This window comes from Parasteatoda tepidariorum, chromosome 10, assembly GCF_043381705.1.
Source record: "Parasteatoda tepidariorum isolate YZ-2023 chromosome 10, CAS_Ptep_4.0, whole genome shotgun sequence".
Lineage (NCBI taxonomy): Eukaryota > Metazoa > Arthropoda > Arachnida > Araneae > Theridiidae > Parasteatoda > Parasteatoda tepidariorum.
Genome location: NC_092213.1, coordinates 2,934,956 through 2,960,407, shown reverse-complemented (window position 1 = coordinate 2,960,407; position 25,452 = coordinate 2,934,956). Strand labels below are relative to the sequence as shown.

The window sequence follows — 25,452 nt, the reverse complement described above, 5'->3', positions numbered from 1 at the left end:
AAATATTTAAAAATAATAATAAACCATAAAAGATTGATAATTCTTTATGTAGGTTTAAAAAAAAGCAATATTTTTTATAATAACATAATTAAAATAGTACTACTATAAAGATTAAACTGAATAACTAAAATTTTTATCTAAAAGGAAGATTAATACTTCAAATATGAGTATAAGTAAAAACTTAACTTTATACACTCAGATCTCGATATCAGGTCATCCTAAGGGACATCGCAAAAGTGACCTTATTAGCGGGGTGACCTTTTAACCGATTTACTAGCAGCTCGTATCTAAGCACGTAAATAGTACACACTATGACGTTTTAAAAATGGTAACACAAACGAAAATGATCGGCCATAAATTAAATATTTAAGTCAATACATTTTAACAGAATTAGTAAAGAATTAAAGAAAGTTAGATTTCTTTTTTAAAAAATTAATCTAAAATAAAGCTGTTCACAAATTTCCTCAAAGTGTACATACATGCATTATATCTTACCTTGTTTAAAATAATCATTTATGCAGGTCTGTCTCGTTTTTGGTTTCATTTTTCGAACAATGTTTTCTAGATTTTGTAACATCTCAAAATGTTCCTCAGCTCCCTCATGGTTTGTAAGAAAATTTCGTATGACATTTATTGCATTTGTTGTATCTTTACTCTAGCGCCATCTACAGTAACGTTTTTGTAACACTCAGAGTAGCAATAAACAAGCTGTCATAAGGTTGTAGTGGTGCTCTCTCTCTTGTCGTATTCCAATGCTAGCATTTAGCAGATTTAGAAAAATAACTAATTTTAGGGCTTACCAGCGATAACAGTCCACCCTAATTAAAAGTGAAGATTCATGGATAAATTACCTCCCTTTTGTTACCCCGCATCAACAACAGCAATGAAGGCTTCCACTTGGGCTACAGCTACAGTACCAGGATCACTGTCCACAACTTGTGAAACAATTTCAGAAATTGTAGCTTGTTCGCTGGCTAAAACTTTTTCTTAGAACTCGAGAGGGGTAATTGCCTTGTAAGGAAGTTAAATAGGCTTTTGTTAGAAAAGAGCTTCCCTCGCCTCAAGTAAAAATGATCTTATAAGCGATAACGATTTTTAAAACTTGACCATGTATCCAATAATCTGTAACAAAGAATACTCATTCAGTGAGCCGGGAATTTGGAAAAGTGACCTTATATGAGGGGTGACCTTCTATGCGGATGACCTTATATCGAGGTCTGACTGTATTTATTGCTCGAAGTAATATTCGTTTTGAAACAAAAACTGAATTCAAATTAAAATATCTTTCACAGAGATTCGCATAAAAGCATGTTCTAACAATGAAACTATTTCTAAGTTCATCCATATATTGAACTGCCATTAATTTAATTAATTTTTTTATCAACAAAATATGAAATAAACAAGTTATCTCAAAATAAATTATTTGTTAATACCCAAAAGTTAAGTAGTAAAATATATTACATTTATAAAGACAAATACTGATAAAAATAGGGTAACTATAAAGAAATGTAGAAAAATAAATAAAATAAAATAAAAAGAAATATATGTAGTTTAAGTTAAAAAATTAATGATTTTGCAGACATAGGTAAGCATAGCAAATTTTCTCTTGAAGATTTTTGGAGTTTAACAGAGCATTTGGTTCATGCAAATAAAATTAAATTCACAACGAATGCATGGTAATTTTTACATTCACTCAATTTTATAAATTATTCTAAGGCTAATATAAGCTAAAAGCATAGAAGTGTATTCCAGTTAATTTGAATTCTGTTGCTCTGATCTTTAAAATAGATAATGTCTACTTAGTAATCCTTGAAGAAGAAAAAAACTACAAATTTGAGAATTAAAATTCACTTTAATTGAATTATCTTCAGATTAATTTCCTACATATTTTATTAGATATATATATATTAAGAGGGCATTAGTGAACATATGCCCAAGCTTTCAAAGTCTTTCGTGTTTACTTGGTTAAGAAGAGTGGTAGAAAAAGAAAAAAAAATTATTACAATAGCAATGGACAACTAGTCAATTTTTGATTTTGAGACATAGCTAAGTTAATTTTCAATCAAGCTTAAAACGACACTGTAAATATTTCACAAAGCAGAGCTAATAATAGAACCCCTTTCCTGACTTTAGACATATCCTCAATTTGACAAACATTTACATTTAAGGCAAATCAATTAAGAGGTTCCGCCCTATTTTAGTTGTATATTTATGTCAACAATTATTTGCTTTAATATAAATATAAAACTTTTTAGCAAAAATGATTATCAAAAATAATAAAAATTATATTAAATTTAGATAAATTTAATTATAAGTAGTTCACAGTAAATTAAAGTTTTCTTATAGGGGAACTAGCTTGCCACAAAAAAAATTAGACTACCTAGGTAAAAGCGCACTTACTAGTGATCAATAAAAATGTCATTTGAGAAAACTAAATGTTCCACGAGTACCATTCGTCACATAGAAGAAATGGGATCTGACATAATCACAATTACTTGTAATGATATATTTGAGACTTAATTCAATAATAACCAAAGTCAAATTTTGAAAATGCTAGGAAGAAAGCTGGCATCTCTTTGAAATAGGAGAAAAAAATTTTAAATCTAGTTTTTCTTGATGATAAAAGGTTGGGCCATTTTAATTGATTAGAAATCTATGGATATGAGAAGTTCGTTACAAGAATTTAGACATAATACCATTTCATGAGAGTTAACGGACATTTAAATAAAAGGAAAAATAAAAATGTACAATAACAAAATGTGTGCCAAATTATAAACTTAATGAAATAAAAGAAAAGTGTGCTAAACTGCAAAATAATGATTTTTTACATAAAAAATTATAGTTACTTCAACATATGAAGATGGAAACAATCCAGAATCACCACTGTCATTTCTTCCTTCCCACCAACCACCTCCAACATCCTACAGTAAAAACAAAATTAATAAAGCACAAAATATGATTTTTAATCTAATGAAATTATTATTCCTTAAATTTGAAAAATATTTACAAATTCTAAAAATATTTATAAGTACAATTATTTATTTATTTTGAAATCAAAAATAATTCCTAAATATCATAAAAAATAATGATAAAATCAAAGAAGAAAATTAGCCGTCAAATTTGTAATTTAATCGGGTTTGAGAAAGGAACCTCACTCTATTATCATATTTCATTAGTATTTTTTTAATTTATTAAAATACAAAATTTTATCATCAGAAATGATTTTTGTGGCAAGAACCAATTCAGATTTAAGTACGAAAAAAAAAACTAGAACTCATGCTCCTAGAGATAAATCACTAGTTACCAGGAACAGTAGCTTTTACAATATTTTCTTAAATAATTTTTATTAAATAAATAAACTATGGATGGTAAACCATATACTAAGCACAGGTAGCACTAGCTGTTAAAATTTTTAATAAGACTTCCAAGTTATTACTTTTTATTTTTTACTTCTAAGTATGGTTGGTTGATGTTTATTTACAGTCATTAGGATGCTTAAGCTTAGGAAACATGCCATCATACATTGTTATGGTACCTGTACCATTTATAATATGTGTCATTATAATTGTGTCCCTATTTTTTACCAATCAAATTGGAAATCCATTTCACTTTAGTTGAGAACATAAAAAGCTCAAGGTAACATTCAAAGTATAGCCCCCCTTTTACTTTATAACCTGATAATATTTCCTTAAATCAAATGACCTTTTAGAATTTATAAAATAGTGAAATTGCTTGCAAATTTGAATTTAATCTCAATAAAATTTTAGGACTGTTCACATATTCTCACATAAAAATAACTCAAGCAGAAGAATACACTAAAGGTTTTCAAGAATCTGCTTCGGTTTTGGAATCTCAGTATTGTTTAAACTCAGTTAATCATTGATTGTTTGCATAATTTTAGGATGAAATCACTAATAAATATTTTCAATTGAGAATCCATGTTTAACTGGAGACAAAACAATAAATAAAATTATTTTTACAAAAATTTAAATCCAATAATTGCATTTAACTTTTTACAAAATACTGAATAATTTTTAATGTGTACAACTTTGAATAAAACTATTCATTATAAATATCTTAAAAAATCTAAGAGATTACACATCAGATGTACCAACCTGTCTAGTGACAATTATAATTTCCCCAGTCCAAACACTTAGTTCTCCTGAATCTGGTTGAGCTTCAAAATCATAAAGAACTTTTACCTAAAATAAATATATTTTAAGTATGGCCAATACTAAACATATAAAGGATACTCTAAAATCAAATTAAAATAGATGGATCGTAAGGATTTTTCTTATTTTAGATTTATACACAAGTGAAAACAATAAGTAATCATAATCAAGATGTGTAAAGTACACGGAAAAAAAAAGATAAATTACACAAATGTAAAAAATTTTGAATATTTACTTGAATATCTTTAACCATGGTGAAATAAAAGCCTTATTTTCATGAGAAAGAATGAAACCACACAGTCTTATACCTAAAGTAAACATAAAAAATGAAAACTTCAATACACAATAGCACAAAGTGTTTAAAAAAACTTAAAAGATAAATAAAGTGTTTTTAAAAATTACTATTTAATACAGTAGGGAACTGATTATCCGGAACAATCGGGACCATCGCTATTCCGGATAACTGATTTTTCCGGTTTTCTGAATCGTTACAAAAAGCGCTTTTTTTTATTGTTAAACCCAACTAAAAAAAATATATTTGGAAATAATCTTAAAAAGAAGAAAAAACGATGAAGTGATACACTAATGATTATTTCCAAAATGATGGTAAGGTTTAGGATCTTTCAAAAAAGAAAGAAAAATCCTAAAATCTTATGAGGAAAAAAAATTTTTTTTTGAAAAATGACGGGAAAATGTATTGATTTTCGTTCCGGGTTTTTGGTTTTACGGTTTTCTGATTTCCGGATAACGGGTTCTGTACTGTATTTGTGTCTTACCTGTAATGCAACATTATTAGTCAAAGATTTTAAAATGCAAATATAGAAATTGTGAGTTAGTTGAGTTCAGTAAAATGCTAATGCTAAATTATCAAAACAGCTAAAATTAGCTACTTCTTAAATCCAATTCCCTAGGAAGGATTGGTAATATATATTTCTAGTTCTGAATAGTGAAAGAAATTGAAGTTTCATTAGTCAGAAATTCACATTTCAAAAAAAGTGAATTCACATTCACTTTTTGGTCATAGATATTGCCAAGGACTACTTAAGTAAATAGTTAGTGGTCCTGTCACTCTTTTTTCATTCATAGAAAATTCAAGATATTTCACCTGTACTGAGTGATAACATTAAAAGAAATAGTGGTTTGAATCATTTCCTGGAGACTTTTCTTATTCAGTGTAAATTGAAATGAAGAAAAAATAATGAAACAAAATTTTAGTCATTATATTGGAATGAACAAATCAGTTGGAATGTTTTTCAACGGGCATTAAAATAGTATTCTATCTATGGAATAGTAAACAGGATATTGTGTATCAGTCATTGTAATGGAAGGGTCGTAATAAAGGGAGTTTGTACTAAAGAGGATAGACTGCATATTTGTATGAAAATGTGACAAAAAGGATATAAAGCCATATAAACTGTTCAATGAATAAAAATATACGTAACAATGTAGTTTTCCAGGAAATAAAGTAAGACAAAAGTCAGTGAAACATACAAAAAATAAAAATCAAGTAAGATAAAATTGTAGTCAGCAAAACTATTTTTACACTAATACATATTTTAAAGTGAAAATCTTATGAGCAAATATGTCCCTATTTGATTGGCGAATTGAAATGGGCTACAGGTGGTGTAGACAAAACTCACTCTCTACTTATCGCAACACTTTACATGTTTTCACCATTGGAGTGTGGATAGTCATAGAAGAAGGAAGTACCCTAGCTTCTGTCTTGATCTTCAAATAGATTAAAAACTTTAAAGTTAGGAAACTTTATGAACTGAAAACTACATTGAACACAGTTTTAAAAGAAAGTGTCGCGGAAGTTTTAAAAAATATTTTTAACAATTAAATATGAAAAATATTATGAAAAGGGAAAATATCATAGTACATCCCCATATAACTGAGAAAAGGAGGAGAGGGTGACATGGAACCTTCTCCCCAGATGGCGTATTTGAGCATTCCGATCGTGAATGATAATTTCTGCTTAAACATCTATCTTCTGCACAGTTTCAAAAATTCTTTGTCTAAAGTACTCATAGGTAACATTATACAACATTTTATTTATTTTTAAATATCCTCTTACATCACAATTTATTTATGACAAATATAATATAAATAATAAATATATTTAAGTAATAATCAGAGTTGTAGTATTAAAAGTTTTTTCACTAGAATGCGAGTGATCGTAAGTGGGAAGGGAAGATGGAATCTAAAAATATCAAATATTAACTTTCGATTAACGATTATTAAGTCATTAGAAGTTCTTTAATTTTTATTTTACTTTAACTTCTTTAATCTTTTTCTCCCTTTACGAAAAAAAAATTTTTTTTATTTACATATTTATTCTTACTTTTTCTTTTTTAATCTATAAAAAAAAATTACAGATTAATGAATTATTTATTAATAAACTTACGCATCTAACTTCCATCAAATCAAAAAATTTCAATACTGAATCATTATTTCTCACTCTATCAACTACTACATATTTCTAAAAACAAATATAAGAGAATAAAATATCATAATTGCAGTAAAAAAAATAGAAATGTAGGAATACATAGATGGTTAATTTCACAATTAATTGTCTTCATTTAGCACAATTGTTTTCAGACTTAGCACAATAGAAAAGTTATCCTTCAATTTGTTAGCATTACAAGGAGATTATACAAAAATAGTAATAAATGTTAGGATTAAAAGTGAAAATTATTAGCATAGATCACTAATGTTCAGGCACTACTACACTCTCGGTAATAATTAAGAATATTTTCCTAATATATATATATACATATATGCATATATAAGCATATACATGTAGATATAAGCATATTTTTTGCTTATATTTGAACGAAATTTTCTTAGACCTTTATAGAATACTTTTAAAAAATAGCAAATCATTTAATGGTATATAAAATACATCAAGTGATCATTAAAATGGAATTTCGTAATTCTTCATAGAAATAAGAACAATAATTCTTTGAAGGAGTAACTAAGAAGATTTTATCTTACGAGCAGCATATGTTTTAAATCTTTAAACAAAATGAATATTCGTTTTTCCATATTTAAGAAATACCGTGACTTGAAAATATTAAAATGCATATCATGAAAAGAAACTCAAACAATTCTAATCTTCTAAAATAATAATAATAAATATGAGTATTTTACATTCAAGAAATATTTTATAATGCATGCATATATACATCATCTGCATGTTGATTGAACAGAAAATTTGTTGAAAGAACATGATTAAAATTTTGCAAAAAACATAAACATTACTAACGTATATTTAAAATTTAAACATTAAAATACAAAATAATATATACGGTAGTAATTACTTTATTGAATTAATAATTTTAAAATAAATCCAACTGGATTATTGAGTGCCGCTTACAAAAGAACACTCATATACGAGAGTTGAAAAAAAATTACTATGCTCATTAAATAATCAACTGAACAAAACAGCTGCGGCGAAGAATGTTCAAACAAACACCGCTAAATTTGAGGAGAAATGAAAGATGAGTATTAATCATTACACACTCACCATGTAAACAAGAAAAGCACTCTGTAAAGACCAAAACACTACAAGTAAGAAGTAAATAAAACAGAAACTAAAATATTTCTAGCGCAGACGTGCAGAGTTAACTAATGATGCCATTCAGAGATTATTTTATAAAACTTAGAACTTATTCTTGATTTTTTATATATACTTCTAAACGGAACTATCAAACTTATAAAATATCTCTGCATTTTATAAAAAGTTTTTATTGTTATCAGCTTTATAGAATTTGATCATAAAACACCCTAATTTGTCAAAAAAAGCATATAAGCATATCCACCAATCAAAGTCATTATGCGCCTGTGCTTCGACGCTTGTCAACGGAGCAAAGCAACGAACACTTTCTTCGTTACAGCAAGAGACATTGCCGAGCATATTCATCCAGTTTTAAATATGCGAACAAATATTATATATAATGAAAATATATGTAATGAGGTTTTTATACAAGAATGAAAAATAATTGTAACAAAAAATGATCTAAATGCCTTTTAGGATTAAAAATTGAATATAAATAAAATATTTATAATTTGAATATAAATAAAATTTAATATTATGAAATGTTATAAGGAGAGCATAACATAATAACGATTAATATTTTCCTTTAATTTCATTGATGTAAGGTACCCTTTCTATCAGTCTATGTTGTAAAAAACATCGACAATAATTAAAAAATGTCTAGTATTTTATCGTATGCAGTTTCCCTTTAATGCTTACAGTGTCTGATTTTGGATATTTTACCTCCGAAATAAATTCTCTTAAACAGAAATATTTTTAAAATTCGATTTCTATTCGAAGCAAGATATTCACTAAACGGCAAATATAAGAAAAATAACAAGTGGTATGTGGCCGGGATAGCCTGGTTGGCGCTGGACTCACGTTTGTGAGGACGGGAGTTCGAATTCAGCCGGCCGAAGACTCCCTATGTAGTATATGGTGACTGGTAAACGTTAAATCTGTCGGGGTCGCAAAGTCCTCCATGCTCCCATAACAAATCAGTACCTTTGGGGTTACTGAAATGGAGATTGATCGTTCTCTGGTGCAGGTCAAAGATACGTTCGATGGATGAATGAATGGATGTATGAACAGCTCCGCTCTATAAGCAGGAGTGAAGTATGGGTGTGGCAGAAGTCTAATTCTCAGCCACTATAGAAAACAAGAACAATCCCTCTGCCTTAATGGCCAATGACAACAACAAGGGGTATAGTGGACGTCCGAAAATAATAAATTGGAATTAAACTAATCAAAAAAGCTTCGCCAAGTCTGTGCTATGCTGTGCTGAACTCCCTGTTATTTATCAATAACACAATTAAGATAATGTTAAATTATTAGAAACTATGTTCGACGAAAAAGAAAAATTGGACACTGAGCTACCATTAATAGTAGCTCAATGAACAGAATTCTGCTCTAAAGAAGATGTTAGAAGATGATGTCTCTTAGAAGATGTCTCCCTGCCCTGCAATGAAAAATCAGTTCTGAAATTTATCTGAAGATGCACTTTAGCATAATAGTTATTAAATGAGTATATTAATATAAATTTGTTAGCATATTAATTAATTAATTAATCAGCTATAATTAGCCTATAAGGCAAGTTTCCAAGATCATTTTGGGGAGGGGCAGTTTTGTAAAATTTTAAATATTTTTCAATGCTTAGAGATTCAATTGGCAATCGAAATAGGCTGCAGGTGGCATAGAGCAGAACTCTTTACTTATGGCAACACTTCGCATGCTTTCCCCATTAGCGTGTGGAGAGTCATAGAGGAAGTAAGTAAGTTAGTTTCTCTCTTGATTTTCATCATAGATTAAAATCTTTTAAGTTGGAAAATTATGTGGAACTGAAAACTACATTAAATATAGTTCTAAAGAAAAGCATCACATAAAATTTTAAAAAAATATTTTAATTAAATAAAAAGGAAAAATATTAAGAAAAGGAACTGAAAAGAGGAGGAGAGGGAAGGGAGGGTCAAAGGCATGAAACCGGTCTCTCCCCAGATGGCGTATTCGAGCGTTGTGATCGCCAATGCTTATTTTTCAATTTTTTTAAAAAAAATTGGTGGGGTTAATGTTTTTTTAATATCATCATTGGCAATTTATTATAATTTATTTATTTTATAATTTCTTCCAAAAATAATTTATATCTTCGAGTCCTCAAAATCACAAATATGAAAAGCACCATTAGATTTGGATAAGAAAAAAATAAATAAAATTTTTTTTTTGGGGGGGGGGGAAATATTTGTAAAACTTTTTTCTGTGGGAGGTATATTTCCAATTTCTTAATTTATTTTCGATGCACAAAATTTCGTATTCTCAGAAAAGTTAAGATAATCAGTGTCTTGCTTGGACAGAAGCGCATAGAAAAGCGATTTCTAAATATATTTGCTCCTTTAAAGGTTGCTAAAATATTAAAATATTAATGTGACTCAGAGCCACTTTTATTTTTATAGGGGCCCTGGGCCTGTCATTATCTGGGGGCCCGTTATGAGTAAATTTAGAGAAAAAAAAATTTTTTTTGAATAATTTTTAATTTTTTTTTTATTTTAAGAGTAAAAAAACACATAAATTAATTATAAAAGCTTATATACATTATTTTTATCGAAAATTTAAGGTAACTATACTTTTCGCGCTTTTTGAGAGGCGAATCTTCTATCACATCATCAAAATCAATTTCCTGTAAGACATACATTTTGCTTTGCAGATCAAAATCTGTTAGACTTAGAAACATAAAATTATGAAAGTGTGTAGAAAATATGCAAGGAGTTATTAAAAATACAAGAAAATACAGTTTGATTATTAGTTTTTTTTATAATCGCAGTTGAAAGACTGAATTTTGAGCCAATGATTAACTGCGTAGCCTTGAAATTTTAAAACCAATCCAGAAGACAAGGAAACTCCTGGATCAATACCCAGAGGTATTGAATGTTAAGAGAACTTGGAGGAGTTTATAAGCCCAACAGATTTAATATGCACCAGTCACCATTTTATACTTGGGCCGGCTGAATTCGAACTCCCATTCTCACGAACACGAGTCCATAGCCTTACCATCAACCAAGCTATCGTGGCCAAATTATTAGTTTATTTTATAACAGTCATCGAGCAGCCCACCAGATTTCAAGTTTACTACTACTAATGTTTAACTCCGTAGACTTGTAATTTTGAACCCATTCCAGCAGACAAGAAACCTACTGGATCAAGTTGTGGAAGAAATTTTTGCCTTCGTGGAGGACGTTTTGATCATGGAGCTAGGAGTAAGTGGAGAAGACACTCCCATTAGCCCACTCCTTTCAAGGTGAAGCAACCGCGAGAGTTTTCCGCCATCTTACTTGCTGCGTCGTTGTGCGCTCATACATCTTTCTATTTCTAGTTAATCCATGCTTTTTAACGAAGCTTGGAGGGCGGTTTTGAAGGGTTCTTAATTTGATTTAAAGTGTCGAGTTTAGTCTTTTAAGTTAAATAAGAGATCCATCCATCCAAGCTTTCTCCATTTTTTATTTAGCCGTTAGAATTTTCGTATTTCTAACTTTTAGAAAAAACATTTCAACTTGACAGAATTTTTGAAACAAATGGAATTCTTGGTAAAGTTAATATTAGGTCAAGTTCATTTAACAATCACTATGCACTTTTCAAAACAATTTCAAGAAGATAAAAAAGTTTATTATCTAGAAATTTAAAATTTATATTACTCTGATAGTTTTAATTCATAGGTCCATAAAGTCAGGTAACTAATTATTTTAAGAAAAGACAAGGAAAAAAAATATTAGGTAGTTATGAATGTGTTGCATCCATGGAGCTAACTCCAAGCTGAATATAGAAATAAATTGAATACCACAATATTTTTTTATTTTATTTAAACGACTTAAAACTCCTCATGCACCACAAAGTATAGCATGAGGCTTACAGTTGTAAGTAGAAAACACCACAATACCACAATATTGAAAGATGTTTATTGTTAAAGAATGATTTCAGAAAGTGAAATACATAAATTTATACAAATTTCTCTTGCTAAAAATAAATCCATACATATGAAGATTTATACTTTGATAGTTTTATGAATACTTAAATAGGACATTTTTAATTGCATACAAAGTAAATCAATTTAAAGAAAAATATGTCAAAATGTTTATTAAAAAAAAGGAAAAATATGTTACAGATTAATAAAATATTATCACAGTATTCTAGTGATTTTTTAAAAAAAAAAATTCTTAAACCAGAGCAAAGGCACATTGAAAAATCTAGAAACAGATCCTTAAATATATACATATATTTTGTTTATAAATTGAATATAGCTGTTTTCAAAATTATTAAATTTGAAAGAAAAAAAATTAGCTTAGGGATTAGAAAATTCTATGCATTAAAAAAAACAATAATAATATATATATATATACATTGAGAGAGAAACATGTTCAATGCTTTCAATGAAGCTATGTACATTTAATGTATACAACAAAAAGCAACTAACAATTTTCTTAGAGGGGTGCATTGAACTTTATAAATCCAGAAAAAGATTCTTAAATGTAGAGAAAAACACATTTAATGTTTTCAATGAAGGTATACAACAAAAACATTTAGAAAAAAAAATACTTTAACTTGGAGAGTTTTTAAAACAAAAGTAGATCTATTTCATTTTACAATCGCTATGTATTTATCAATACAACTTAAAAAATATAATTAAATTTATTAAGAATTGTAAAATTTCAACCACCCTGAGAGTTTTATAAGTTCAAACTTAAGAGTTCAAACTTACTAATTATTATACTAGTAAAGGTAGATAAACTTATTACGTTAAGAAAAATTAGAATTTAAAGAACAAGCTCTGAGCGGTTATGAATATGTCACATCCATAGAGCTAACTCATAGCTCAATATAGAAAATAAAATTGAATACCACAATATTGAAAGATGTTTCTTGTTAAAAAAAGAATTTCAGAAAGTGCAATACATAATTTATGTTCATTTCTCTTGCTAAAAATTAGTCTATACAAATCCATATTAATATACCTAAATAATTTATACTATGAAAATTTTATGAATACTTAAAATATGACATTTTTAATAGCTTACTAAGTAAATTAGTTTAAAAATTTTTTGTCAAAATATTTCTTAAAAACAAATAAAAATTGGAGATTGAGAAAATATTATCACAGTATTCTAGTGACTAACTCAAAATATCTTAGCCCTGAGAGCAATAAACAATTTCTTTAAAAAGGTTTAACTTCACAATTCCTTATGTTTAACTTCACAAATACTTTGTTTAGGGATTAGAAAACCCTACGCTTTAATAAAAATTATTATTATTTTTTTAGGGGAAATACATTAAATGAAGGTATAGAACAGAAACTATCAATACCTTAACATTAAGCAAAAACTACATCACTATAAAGCTTAGAATAAATGTATATGTAATCATGGAGTACTTTATTATTATCTAATATTACATGCAATCACTTGTATATAATATTAGATTTTTAATAAATTTAAATTTTTTTTATCTATTTCATATTTGGAATGCAATGGGATACTTTCTGGTTTTAAAAAATATCAATTTTCAGATGAATAACTTCGACAGAAATAAATAAAACTACAGCTGAAATTTTTATAAAGTAACATAAAACCTTAAGATGCAAGAAGTCATAATTAAAATAATAAGAAGTCCAAGAAAAAATAATAAGACAAAGTAAGACTACTCGAATAACGAATAAAATAAAAATGATAATAACTGTCCGAACATACGACAATTCAAGCATAAACGAGCTACAACTGCCAATGTTTTGAAGTAAGTAAGATGGCCGACGGTTAATTTCGCGGTTAACATTGCCGAGTTTTCGGCTTCACGAATTTCTGCTAGTGTCTCCTCCATCTACTCCTAGCTCCATGGTTTTGATGGAACTAATCCATGATCCGCCTACCCCTGAGGATATTTCACGTCAGCACTGTGGTCAGTAAAAGCCGGGTGTGGAATTCATATCGCTCAGCCATCACTGGGATTCGAACTCGGTGCACCTCATTCGGAGGAGAAGGCTCTATCCCATGAGTCCAACTTTATTGAGTAATAACTTTGCGGCAGGTACCAATTTTATTGATTTGCTTAAATTTAATCATCTTCAAAATGTAAATGGTAATTCTATCGTAATTTTTGTAGAAAAAAAAGGGAAATAAACCGTTTTTCCTCTTAACCCGCAATGAATGCAGAAGCAAACACGAGGGTTAGTGAGTAAAATGAACAGGTAGCGGAGCCTTCCAGTTTTTTAAATAATTGTTAAATTATTAGTTATTAACATGCGTACTTAAAATAAGAAAAACATTTCTCAGTATTAAGAAATAATAATTAAAAAGCGTCATCAGCTGGAATAGAGACCACGATCTCACAGTTTTGTGTTAGATTTCATAATCATCAGCCCCAAATATACACACCTGCCTTGAGGATATATTAAAATTTTTTTTTTTAAATTTAGTAAATTGAGTCATTTGGATACTTGACATTCTTGAAAAATGCTTTCCAAAATACCATTTTTAACGTTTATAACAAGTATCTTCAGTTCATTTAGAAGTAAACCATAATTCGGCTTATCTTATTCATTTTCAGCTTATGTATACGCACCAAAAATAAATTCAAAACTAGACTAGATATAACACAAGGACTGCAAATTTAATTGTCGAATATAAAACCTTATTTTAGATTGAAAATGATAAAACGATGAAAAATCTACATTCCTCGAATTAAATATTTTAAAAATAGTCTGTTTTTAGGTTATAATATTCGTATTTACCTTAATAAATTTTAATCGTAATGTCGGGGCTCCGCCGATGGAAAACATTTAATATATCAATGAAACACACTAAAGCTTTATGTCAATTAGCAATTAGTTTTAGAATTACAATTATAGAATAATTATTATAAGATTATTATAGAATGAATAATTATTATAGAGTGAAAGGTTTTCAAAGACAAATATTTGTTAATGTTTAATATTTAATCTAAGAAAAAATATAACCCATATTGAAATCTAACGAATAGCCCCTGATAAATTTTGTGACTAAAAAAATTGAAACCTGATTGATTTCCGGATTTTAGAAATACCTTCTAGTTTTACTATTCAATCAAATTTGCTTCGATGTCTTTCATTCCACCTGTCTCACTAGTGATTCAGCATATTTCGATATCATTTTTGTTTCGTTCTTACTTAATACTAATTTGTTTGCGACAGTTATTTTTTGCTACTTTTTTGCGTATTAATTGTTAAAATGTTAATTGCTTTTTGAATTGACAATTTCAATAATCTTGTAGGTATTTAAAATTGTCGCATATCACATGAAAGTATTAAGTATATATCATTTTTCCTATAAAGTAAAATAAAAAAGAATTCTGATCCTTAGGAACAGATATTAAATAGACTCATGATTGAATGATGGAGCATAATTACCTTTTAAACAAATCAAAAATTTTTTTACCTTTTAAACTAAAAATTTGCTTATTTTTAAGTAATTTATTAATTCTCAGATTATTTAAAAGGTGATATGACAACGAAGTTTTTTATTTTATTCAGTCATTTATTTATATTTTTCCATTTTTTTACTTATTTTTATTTCATTAAATTAAATGCACACGTTTAAAATAAAAACAAAGCTGTCAAAATTTCATATATAGTTTCGATTTATAATTTTAAGAAATTCTTTCGACTTTGATTAGGAAACTTAAAAGCCTTATTAATAAAAAAATTGAGAGGCCTTATTAACTTTGAACACATAATAACAACAAAAAGGAGTTAAAAATAAAAACAAATATGATCAATAAACACTAAAATCATAAGCTAACTAAATAAATTAATTTCGTGTACGAAATATAATATTACAAATTAAACATTTTTCATATTAAGAGGAAACATGGAAAATTTGGATATACAGGAGTTTTAAAAAAAATTTTTTCTCATTCTTAAACATTTTTTTAGTTAATGATCATTTGTTTTCAATGCTCAATTAAACAAAATCATATGTTGTTTCTGTCTATTAAAATTAAGTATAAGTAAAATTAAAATAAAATTACATTTGTTGTATCAATTTTATCCAGAACAGACCAAATCAAGAGTTTTGGCAAACAGGCCAGTCAAAGAGGGAACTGAATTTGAATAGTGGCTCGCCATTTAAATAAATAAACAAAAAAATCTCAATGTATATATAAAAAACTGTACAAACCTTTCAAGTTTTCTCTAAAATCAAATTGATTTACCAAAATTGATTTAATAGACATATTTGCTTTCCTCCAATGCGAAAGATTTATGTCTTCTTAATATCCTGCGAAAATTTGATGTAGAAATTCCTATTTCATTCTCTTACGATTGATTTGAAAAATAGCAAAATTAAATCAACTACAATAATTAAACAATTAGGCTAGTTGAAACATTTAGGATGATTAAAGAAAAAAAAAAGCTTTTATAATAAATTAGAAAAAATATCTAAATTTTGTAAGAGAAAAATTCGAACTGAACGAGTTCCAATTTAAAGACACTATGGAAATCTCAAGACAGATTCTAAGAAGACCCTCCCCCTATTTACAGCTGTAGAAATGTTTTCTTCTTAGAAATTTATGACTAGAAATCAAACAAAAGGGTGTTTCTGTGGATATCTGATATTTCCGAAGCTAGGGAAAAAGAGCCCCTAGGCCCTAATATCAAGAAGCTAAAAACATTTTCTCACTGTGTAAAGTGAGGAGGCTACTTGACAACTCTGTGGGTGGTAGCTACGAAAGTGAGGATATTTTCATCAGTGGCAAAAGCGTTTTATTGCTCTTTTGGTTAGAAAAGTGAAGAATAACAATTATTTTATACTTGTAAACACTTCGATGATTTTGAAAAGCATCCGACTATGTAAAAAGTAAAAAATAATCTGAATAAATCTCTGAATAAAACTTTAAAAAAAGAAGAAAAAAGTGGGATCTGGGGGCCCTCTTGAGTTATAAATAATNTTTAATAACTAAATATTTCGTTAAATAATGCCAATTATCATTGTTAAAAATTAATTCCAATCCAAATTGCTGTTTAGATTAGCAGATTAATATTGCTAACAAATTTTCGAGTCACATGGATGGCCTGCACGAGCGCGTTGGAGAGGTAGTAAATACTGAATTTAAATGTTAGTTTTAAAGTATGAATATACCAATTAATTAACATCACGACGTAATTATTTGAATATTTTAGATACGTTATTTGATTTTTGATTTAAATTGTACACAACGCAAAAATATAAACCATTGAATAATTATTTCAAACTCTATACGATCTATTATTATATTATTTTATTAAAGGACATTATAGGCTAAAATGATCCATGAAATTAAAAAATAAATTATAACCACGTTTACGAACCTAACAGTATAAATTTTTATAAATTATACCTGAACTATTTTTGTCAATATTGAATACCAATTTTTAAGTTATACCTGGTTTTACAGTAAAAATTATTATAATAATAAATAATTATAAGTTAAATTTAACACAGAAATTGAATATTAATAATTTTTTTAAATATAACACTGGAATAATAATTGTTTTTTTTAAATATAACAAAATTACATTTGTTGTATCAATTTTATCCAAAACAGACCAAATCAAGAGTTTTGGCAAACAGGCCAGTCAAAGAGGGAACTGAATTTGAATAGTGGCCCGCCATTTAAATAAATAAACAAAAAAATCTCAATGTATATATAAAAAACTGTGCAAACCTTTCAAGTTTTCCCTAAAATCGAATTGATTTACCAAACTTGATTTAATAGACATATTTGCTTACCTCCAATGTGAAAGATTTATGTCTTCTTAATATCCTGCGAAAATTTGATGTAGAAATTCCTATTTCATTCTCCTACGATTGATTTGAAAAATAGCAAAATTAAATCAACTACAATAATTAAACAATTAGGCTAGTTGAAACATTTAGGATGATTAAAGAAAAAAAAAAGCTTTTATAATAAATTAGAAAAAATATCTAAATTTTGTAAGAGAAAAATTCGAACTGAACGAGTTCCAATTTAAAGACACTATGGAAATCTCAAGACAGATTCTAAGAAGACCCTCCCCCTATTTACAGCTGTAGAAATGTTTTCTTCTTAGAAATTTATGACTAGAAATCAAACAAAAGGGTGTTTCTGTGGATATCTGATATTTCCGAAGCTAGGGAAAAAGAGCCCCTAGGCCCTAATATCAAGAAGCTAAAAACATTTTCTCACTGTGTAAAGTGAGGAGGCTACTTGACAACTCTGTGGGTGGTAGCTACGAAAGTGAGGATATTTTCATCAGTGGCAAAAGCGTTTTATTGCTCTTTTGGTTAGAAAAGTGAAGAATAACAATTATTTTATATTTGTAAACACTTCGATGATTTTGAAAAGCATCCGACTATGTAAAAAGGAAAAAATAATCTGAATAAATCTCTGAATAAAACTTTAAAAAAAGAAGAAAAAAGAGGGATCTGGGGGCCCTCTTGAGTTATAAATAATAAATGAGTTAGAATTAAAAAAAAAAAATAATGCAATGAGATTTTAGACTTTTCGGGGGCCCCATCAGAACTTGGGGCCCTCCTTAAAAACGGCTATTAAATATTTTTTTATTAAAATCATTTCATTTAAATCAAAGTTTGTGTTAAAATTGATTCACGACTTTAATTCTCTCGCATCCCTAAAAAAATCATTACACAAGATATTATTTTTCTGCAATGTTATACTTTTGTTATTTGAAAACGATGTTTTACAAAATATTGTAAAGAATAAAATATTGAAAAGATTTTCAATGCGTTAAAAATAACTAAAAAAAAAATCGCAATTTTGATCAATAAAAATAATTACATTTTTCTTTCGTTTTCAAAAATAAAGAGAAACAAAAAAAGAACCTCCCTAATTTCAAGTACTTCTGAGCCTGTTATAGCGAATTAGAAGAATGCATACCAATTCGTGAAAAACTATTTAATATAAAAAAAATCATTCAGAGTTTTGGGCTTTCTTTCAGTTAAACAACTGCCGTAATTAAAAAAAAAAATATGTGCAATAAGGAATATCAGAGACAGATTTCAAAAAGGTATTGAAAAATATAACTAAAAAAACATTTTTGGTTAATTAATTTTATGAGATACTTGGGAGTCGAGATATTGCATGTTAGAGAAAAGAAATTTTACAACTTCCGTGTCAGAATAAAATAGTGATCCATATTTCTCAACCTACACAATCTGATAGACTTTTACGAGGAAAATAAAATAAGAAGACATCGGAATTTATTTGAACATTTGCCAAAGATTACAATTAAGCCCAAGTCTGCTGTATAGCTTTAAAAACTGCTGCACATTGTTCATTTTCAGCTGACAACTCACAACTGTTGATAGCACTGTAAGAAATAAATAGAATTCCGTTTATGAAACTCATTCTTTACAATTTATATTTTTTCACTCATCTTCCAAAATTTCTTTCTTTTTTTTTTAAATAAAATAATAAATATAAATAAAATTGAATAAAATAAAAATTAATAAATAAGACAAAATTAATGAAATAAATAAAAATAAAATAAAATAAATAAATAAAATGTATTAAATAAAATAAATTACAAGCTTACTGCATAGGTTTGTTTACAAAATATAATAGTGATAATATTAAATCATTCATTCATTATTAAATCTAATATTAGGTAACAAAAATAATCCAAAATATTCAATTTATTAATTAATTGATATTTATGATGTAGTGACAGAAAATGAAATAGTAGATGTCTTACCTTCGAAGATGTTCCGCCTTGACTGCCTTTAATAAATATTTTTAGAACCTTTGCCAAAAATAAAATAAAACTTCAAATTAAGAAACATTTGATATCGAAAATTAATACTGAAGTGAAGAAGAAATAAAAAGCCGCTGAATCACTAGTGTGGAAGTTGGGATAAAAAAAGATGAAAAGCAGTTTGATTACCTGATGAAACTTGGTTTCTAACATTTACTTTTCAATATCTCTCTGTTTCCAACGGCAATCAAACGAGTTTCGAAGTTTTCAGCCTTCCTTGGAGGTCTATAATGATTCGTTAGATTTCACTCCTGAAATATTATTTTGTGTGCTCTATTTTGCATCACAAAGTCATAATTTTGGACAGGACATTTCAATCACGAGCAATACTTTCAGCTATGACACCATCTCCTTACACAGCACGAATGTCACGAGTAGCTTTTACAGCCCTAGAACTTTGATTAAAAGTAAAACGAAATAGGTGTCGAAAATGCTTATCATTTATTCCATTTTAATGATCTGAAAATGAATATAAATTTATTCAACAAAAAAAAAAAATCATAGAAACTGGTAGAATGATCCTTATGCTTATGAGAATTATATGTTATATAATTCTCTTGATATCTTATTTGATTTGATATTAAAAATAATTTAATTGTTAAAGTCACAATGAGCTATTGCAAACGGTCAGGGTATCATGCTTAGTAATGATTCGAAGATAATCTTTACCAATCGTAAGAACAAGCATTTTGCTCTATTACAATTTAGATATAAGAAAAGTAGAAATTATTTTGTATAAAAGCTACATAATAGCATTTGTTTTATACAATATTGTAAAAATATTGCGTAAAAATGCACTAAATTACGTTGAGAAGCAAATTGCATACCGCGCAACCTAACAAACCCTAAAAATACTTTAGGGTTTGTTTCACATTACCCTACCCTCTTAACAAAATGACTTTGCCGATGCCTGATCCCGTCGATGAAAGGGTGTCGGTGATCGGCCTGTCGACGAAATGAACCGGACACAAACTACATATTTTGGTTATAAAACCAACGTCATGTTCCTCCACTCAATATTAACAGTTAAATCATGTATGACGTCAGGTCTCATTCTTTCAATGATCTCATGAATGTCATCAAGTGCTTTCTTTTCCTCTTTGAGCAAGCTTTCTTTATACTATATAGTACTTATAAATCGTAACAGCACGTCGAATACTAATTTTCCTATAAATAACAATGAATAAAATTATGATTATTGAACCGGTATAAGTATAATTACAACATAATATCGAACACTTTGTTGGTTGGTATGAACCATATATGGCAACGTTACTTTTAAAAAGTAACGAGTAAAAGTACAAGTATTTTTAAAAAAAGTAACGAGTAAAAAGTAAAAAGTTCTTATTTTAAAAAGTAACGAGTAAAAAGTACAAGTAAAAGTACAAGTACTAAACAAAAAAAGTAACGATTTAAAAGTACATTTTTAGGAAATCGAAAATTCAAAGTAACCTAAAATTTTATTGAATAATATTCTAATGTTCTTTAATGTTTTTGCAAAATTGTTGTTATATATTTAATTATTTTTAATTTTGAAAGTTATGGATATTAATTTATTTTTAAATTCGGAGGAATATTATAAGATAGTTTTATAATATAATTGTATAATATAATTTTAAAATCAAATATAATTTTAATATCAAACTTTTTATGGATTTGCACGAAAAAGAAATTTTATCTATTGACTGTAATTTTTAGTTTATTATTTTTGTTTAATTAAATTACCATTGATTTAAAATTGTTTTACTCTTTAGAAACGCGTTTTAAAAACACAAACATAAACAAAGCAAACACGGGGTTTCAGATATCTTTGTGATTTTTGAGCTCGTAAAAAATAATTGAATGTGNACATATTTTGGTTATAAAACCAACGTCATGTTCCTCCACTCAATATTAACAGTTAAATCATGTATGACGTCAGGTCTCATTCTTTCTATGATCTCATGAATGTCATCAAGTGCTTTCTTTTCCTCTTTGAGCACGCTTTCTTTATATATAGTACTTATAAATCGTAACAGCACGTCTAATACTAATTTTCCTATAAATAACAATGAATAAAATTATGATTATTGAACCAGTATAAGTATAATTACAACATAATATCGAACACTTTGTTGGTTGGTATGAACTAACTGCTTTTGACCTTTTAATTTTTCTCAACTTATATACTTCAGTTTCATCTTTTCGCTTATCAAGCGAAAAAAAATTTTTTTATTCAGAAATGTGTAAACATGTAGGTTTACGTTTCTATCTTATGACAGTTCACTCACTTGATATGCGAAAAAGAAATGAGGACTTCATTAAATGGACTTTCGTCGTGAAAGAGGAACAAAAATATATCTTAAAGGAATTTTGTGACAATAACTGACTTCAAATTTAATGTGTCATATTTAATTACTTTTGCGTCTATGATTGAACAATTGAAAGAGGGCATAAATTTTAATTCCAAACTTATTTAGTTCATTTAAAAAGTTAACTAAAACGATATACAAATTAAATTCATGCATCATTAGTAGTACTTTCAAGTTCTAGAATATTCCCAGAAAAAACTTATTATGAGATGTTCAGAAATGCAAATAATATTAAAAATCCCCGGATATTTTTTTTTTGATTATTCGGAGTATAAAACTTCAACATCTAGCTTTTTTTTTTATATATTTTATATTTAGTTTTTTTTTTACATAATGGCATAGTACAAATAAATTTTTTAAAATTTCTCTCTTCAAATGTTATGTTATAATATAAAATGCCATTTTAAATTAAATATACCCTTAATTCTAATCGTACACATATAAATTGAAATTAATATTTGTTTAGTTATAATAGCAATATTTTTCAAGGATTCCGTGAAAGTCGGAGTTGAGATTTCAGAAAAGTTCGGATTCGAACATTTCAATCTCAACAGTTCTGTTTTTATTACTATAATAAATCTCAATTAATAACTTATTCTGCTATATAGTGAAAATAATTTCATATTGCAATGTTTGTTATTATTAAGTCAATCTATTTCGCTAGAGATCCCTCAATAAATTCCGGCATTTGATTTTAATCTTATAACTTTTTATTTTCTTTGACTCCAAAGAAACAGGCACGCTTTAAAATGTATAATTGAATTCCCTGTGACCCCCCAAAAATTCCATTGTTCCGAAACTTTTGTTTGACAATCGGTAAATTTAGACCATTATCTCATTTATGAAATGCGATACACATGAAACATGATTTTAGCAACATAAAAGACATTTGCTATATAAAGTGAAAACATCAGAACATAACCGTAGTTCGCTCTTAGCTAATTAACTGCTATTGTATCAGAAACTGCTTCTCCTCTCAGTGTTGCAAAATACAACCGTTCATTTAGAAAATTGAAAACTGCTGAAAACAAAAAAAATATTTATTTTAGGAACATAAAGTGCAAAAATATTATCAATGATTCGATACAATTGGAATTTTATTCTATAAATCGAAAACACCCTCTCCTGAAAACACGGGTACTTATCCATTTCACCGGAGCAGATAATAAAATCGCCAATTCGGGTGCAAGCAAACTCAATTTTTTCGATTTTATTTATTTGAATAAATAGGAAATAATTAAAATAAATAAAAAATAATTAAATTGCTGAATATACTTGCGATGGCGAAATGGTTTGGTACAACAATAATATGACGCCTCTGCTTTCAAATTTTTCTGAAATTTGAACCGTAATAAAGCACATGAGAGATTTTGAGAATTTATTAGAAAGGTTCTTTGTTTATGGTAATCTGTTTAAGATAATCTAATTAGGGCTTAAGACGGAAGACTAAAGCTAAAAACTACCTGAATCAGTAAAATCTCGCCGAAATTATACATTACTTGATTAATGAGCTAAATGTACATCAAGTAGGATGTAGATTTAAAAAAAAAATTTCATTATTCATTTTTTGTAATCTAAACATTTTAAATGTATATATATATATACTTAACAGAAAGGTGATAATCCCCCCCCCCAACCTCATCATACATCAAAACTACGCCACTGACCTGAATAAAGCACAAATGAAAGTACATAAATGGACATACAGCGTTGTGCTTTATTCACGTAGTTCTTTGATTTAGTCTACATAGTACAAAGTTACCCTGCAAAGTTACCCTGTTCTTTTTGGCGCATGAAAGAATTTTAAAAGATAGTGATGACCTATCTCGTAAAACAAATGGGAACACAAAAGAAAGTTGCGTATAAAAATCGTAAGTTCTAAAATGGGCGTTGCTGGAAATTATTTAATTGAAAAAGAGAAAGTCTCATAGTTAGGCAATTGAGTTCTTCCGCATAGGCTTCGATGGCCTTTCTTTACACGGTTGTTCAGCAATAAAAGCTTATCATATTTTTTATGCTGGCATGGATTCATGTTCAGGGATGGAATCTATACGATCATAATAAATAAAATGAAAAGTATTTTCAAATCGGGCTTTATTAGAATACGAAATTTCTTTCCTGAAGTGGGTCAAAACATAGAAAATAAACTTAATTAAAATAGTAAAATCACTCACTTATTATTTCTGAAAAATTTGTAAGTGAATTTCATTATTACTTTTGTTTAAAATGCCTACAATTTATGCATTGTGAAATAATCATTTAAATATAATTAAGCATATTTCTGGATAAAAATTATATTTTAGTGTTTAATAATAAAAGCGTGTCGTAATTTTTACAATGGAAGGGATTATGTTTTATGATGGAATCCGTTCAATATTCAAACCAAAAGAAATGAATGATTTACAATTTTTTTTCTTCAAAAATATATAAATGAAAAGTATTTTTAAATTAGGCTTATTGGAAACAAATTTCTTTCCTGAAGTTGGTCAAAATAAATGCTTATGCTTTTTTTTAAAAAATAATTTGAAGGGGGATTTATTTTTTTCATATATTAAGCCCTCTTTCCCATTTTAACATTTAATGAATCTATGTTATGGCATTCATCCTCGTACGTTATTGACCTATGAAATATTACCTTAATTAATGAATAAAGAACTTTACAAATGGGTAGACAATGTACATTGAGAATATGACCGGATATTCATAGTTTAGAATTGACCTCAAATATGTAAATTAATAAAGCTAATAATTAATTAAGTTGCAGAATCACGCACAAAAATGTACATAACTTTTTTTTGACGCATCTGGACTCTTGACTAGGAGTTGTTTCAAAATCTACTGAATTAAATGTTTTTTTCTTCTTCATAATTTACTAAATAATTGTATTTGTACTGTATAATTTTGCAATAATTACAAACAATTGAATCAAAATTATTTTGATAATTTAGCTTTAATTATCATATAATTTGTCTGAATTATAATTTGATATTCTGTAGAAGAATATAGAAGTATGCTCTCAAAACAACGAGTATACTTGTTTTTGAGAGCATATATGTAATGTACACACAGCCTTGAGTAACTGTTGTGTTTCTAGGACTCAATCGAAAGGGTGAGCTTAAATATGTTCATTAGTCAAACTATATTTTAAGTTATGAAATCAGACACTAAAACAGTCCTATTATGTGAGATTTTTAAGGGAATTGAAAAATTTTTGCACACAATTATAAAATTCACTTATCAAAAACTAATTCCATTAAAAAAAATAAGTAAATAAATAAATAAATTTACTAAATATTTATTATTTTTATTAAACAATTGTCGAAAAAATTTTAAATTGCAAGGTATGCCATTTTTTACGTCATCCAAAAAGAATTTAATTTCAGATGGAAAAATATCAAAATTTTGAGTGTAATCGGTTGAATAGATCTTAAGAAATTGGATTTTAAACTTACACGACTTTTTTAAAATTTCATTTCTCAGAAACTATTCGACCGATTTCGCTCAAATTTTGGATTGTGCATTGAAAATTAAATACGTTAAACGGATGTCAACAATTGCATACCTTAAGGACTTCATTAAATGGACTTT

General features: G+C 27.6%; 1 protein-coding gene and 1 long non-coding RNA gene across 5 annotated transcripts in view; one reads left to right on the top strand and one right to left on the bottom strand.

The window, feature by feature from the left end:
* Positions 1–7,813, bottom strand: part of LOC107436959 (sorting nexin lst-4) — a 33,891-nt gene extending 26,078 nt beyond the window's left edge. The window contains exons 1-5 of one of the 4 annotated variants that reach the window (XM_043041301.2): positions 7,702–7,790; positions 6,580–6,654; positions 4,408–4,480; positions 4,116–4,202; positions 2,847–2,921 (exon numbers count right to left, since the gene is read on the bottom strand). In XM_043041301.2, the coding sequence (XP_042897235.1) occupies positions 2,847–2,921; positions 4,116–4,202; positions 4,408–4,425 (180 nt within the window). In that variant the 5' untranslated portion in view covers positions 4,426–4,480; positions 6,580–6,654; positions 7,702–7,790. Of the gene's footprint in view, positions 1–2,846; positions 2,922–4,115; positions 4,203–4,407; positions 4,481–6,579; positions 6,655–7,495; positions 7,672–7,701 lie in introns of those variants that run through there. The other 3 variants (XM_043041303.2, XM_043041302.2, XM_043041304.2) reach the window with 3 other exon arrangements.
* A 5,937-nt stretch (positions 7,814–13,750) lies between these two features.
* The window catches only part of LOC122269231 (uncharacterized), a 37,069-nt gene continuing 25,367 nt past the window's right edge, over positions 13,751–25,452 (top strand). Inside the window, exon 1 of the long non-coding RNA XR_011637931.1 lies at positions 13,751–13,773. This is a non-coding gene — a long non-coding RNA (uncharacterized lncRNA). The remainder of the gene's footprint in view (positions 13,774–25,452) is intronic.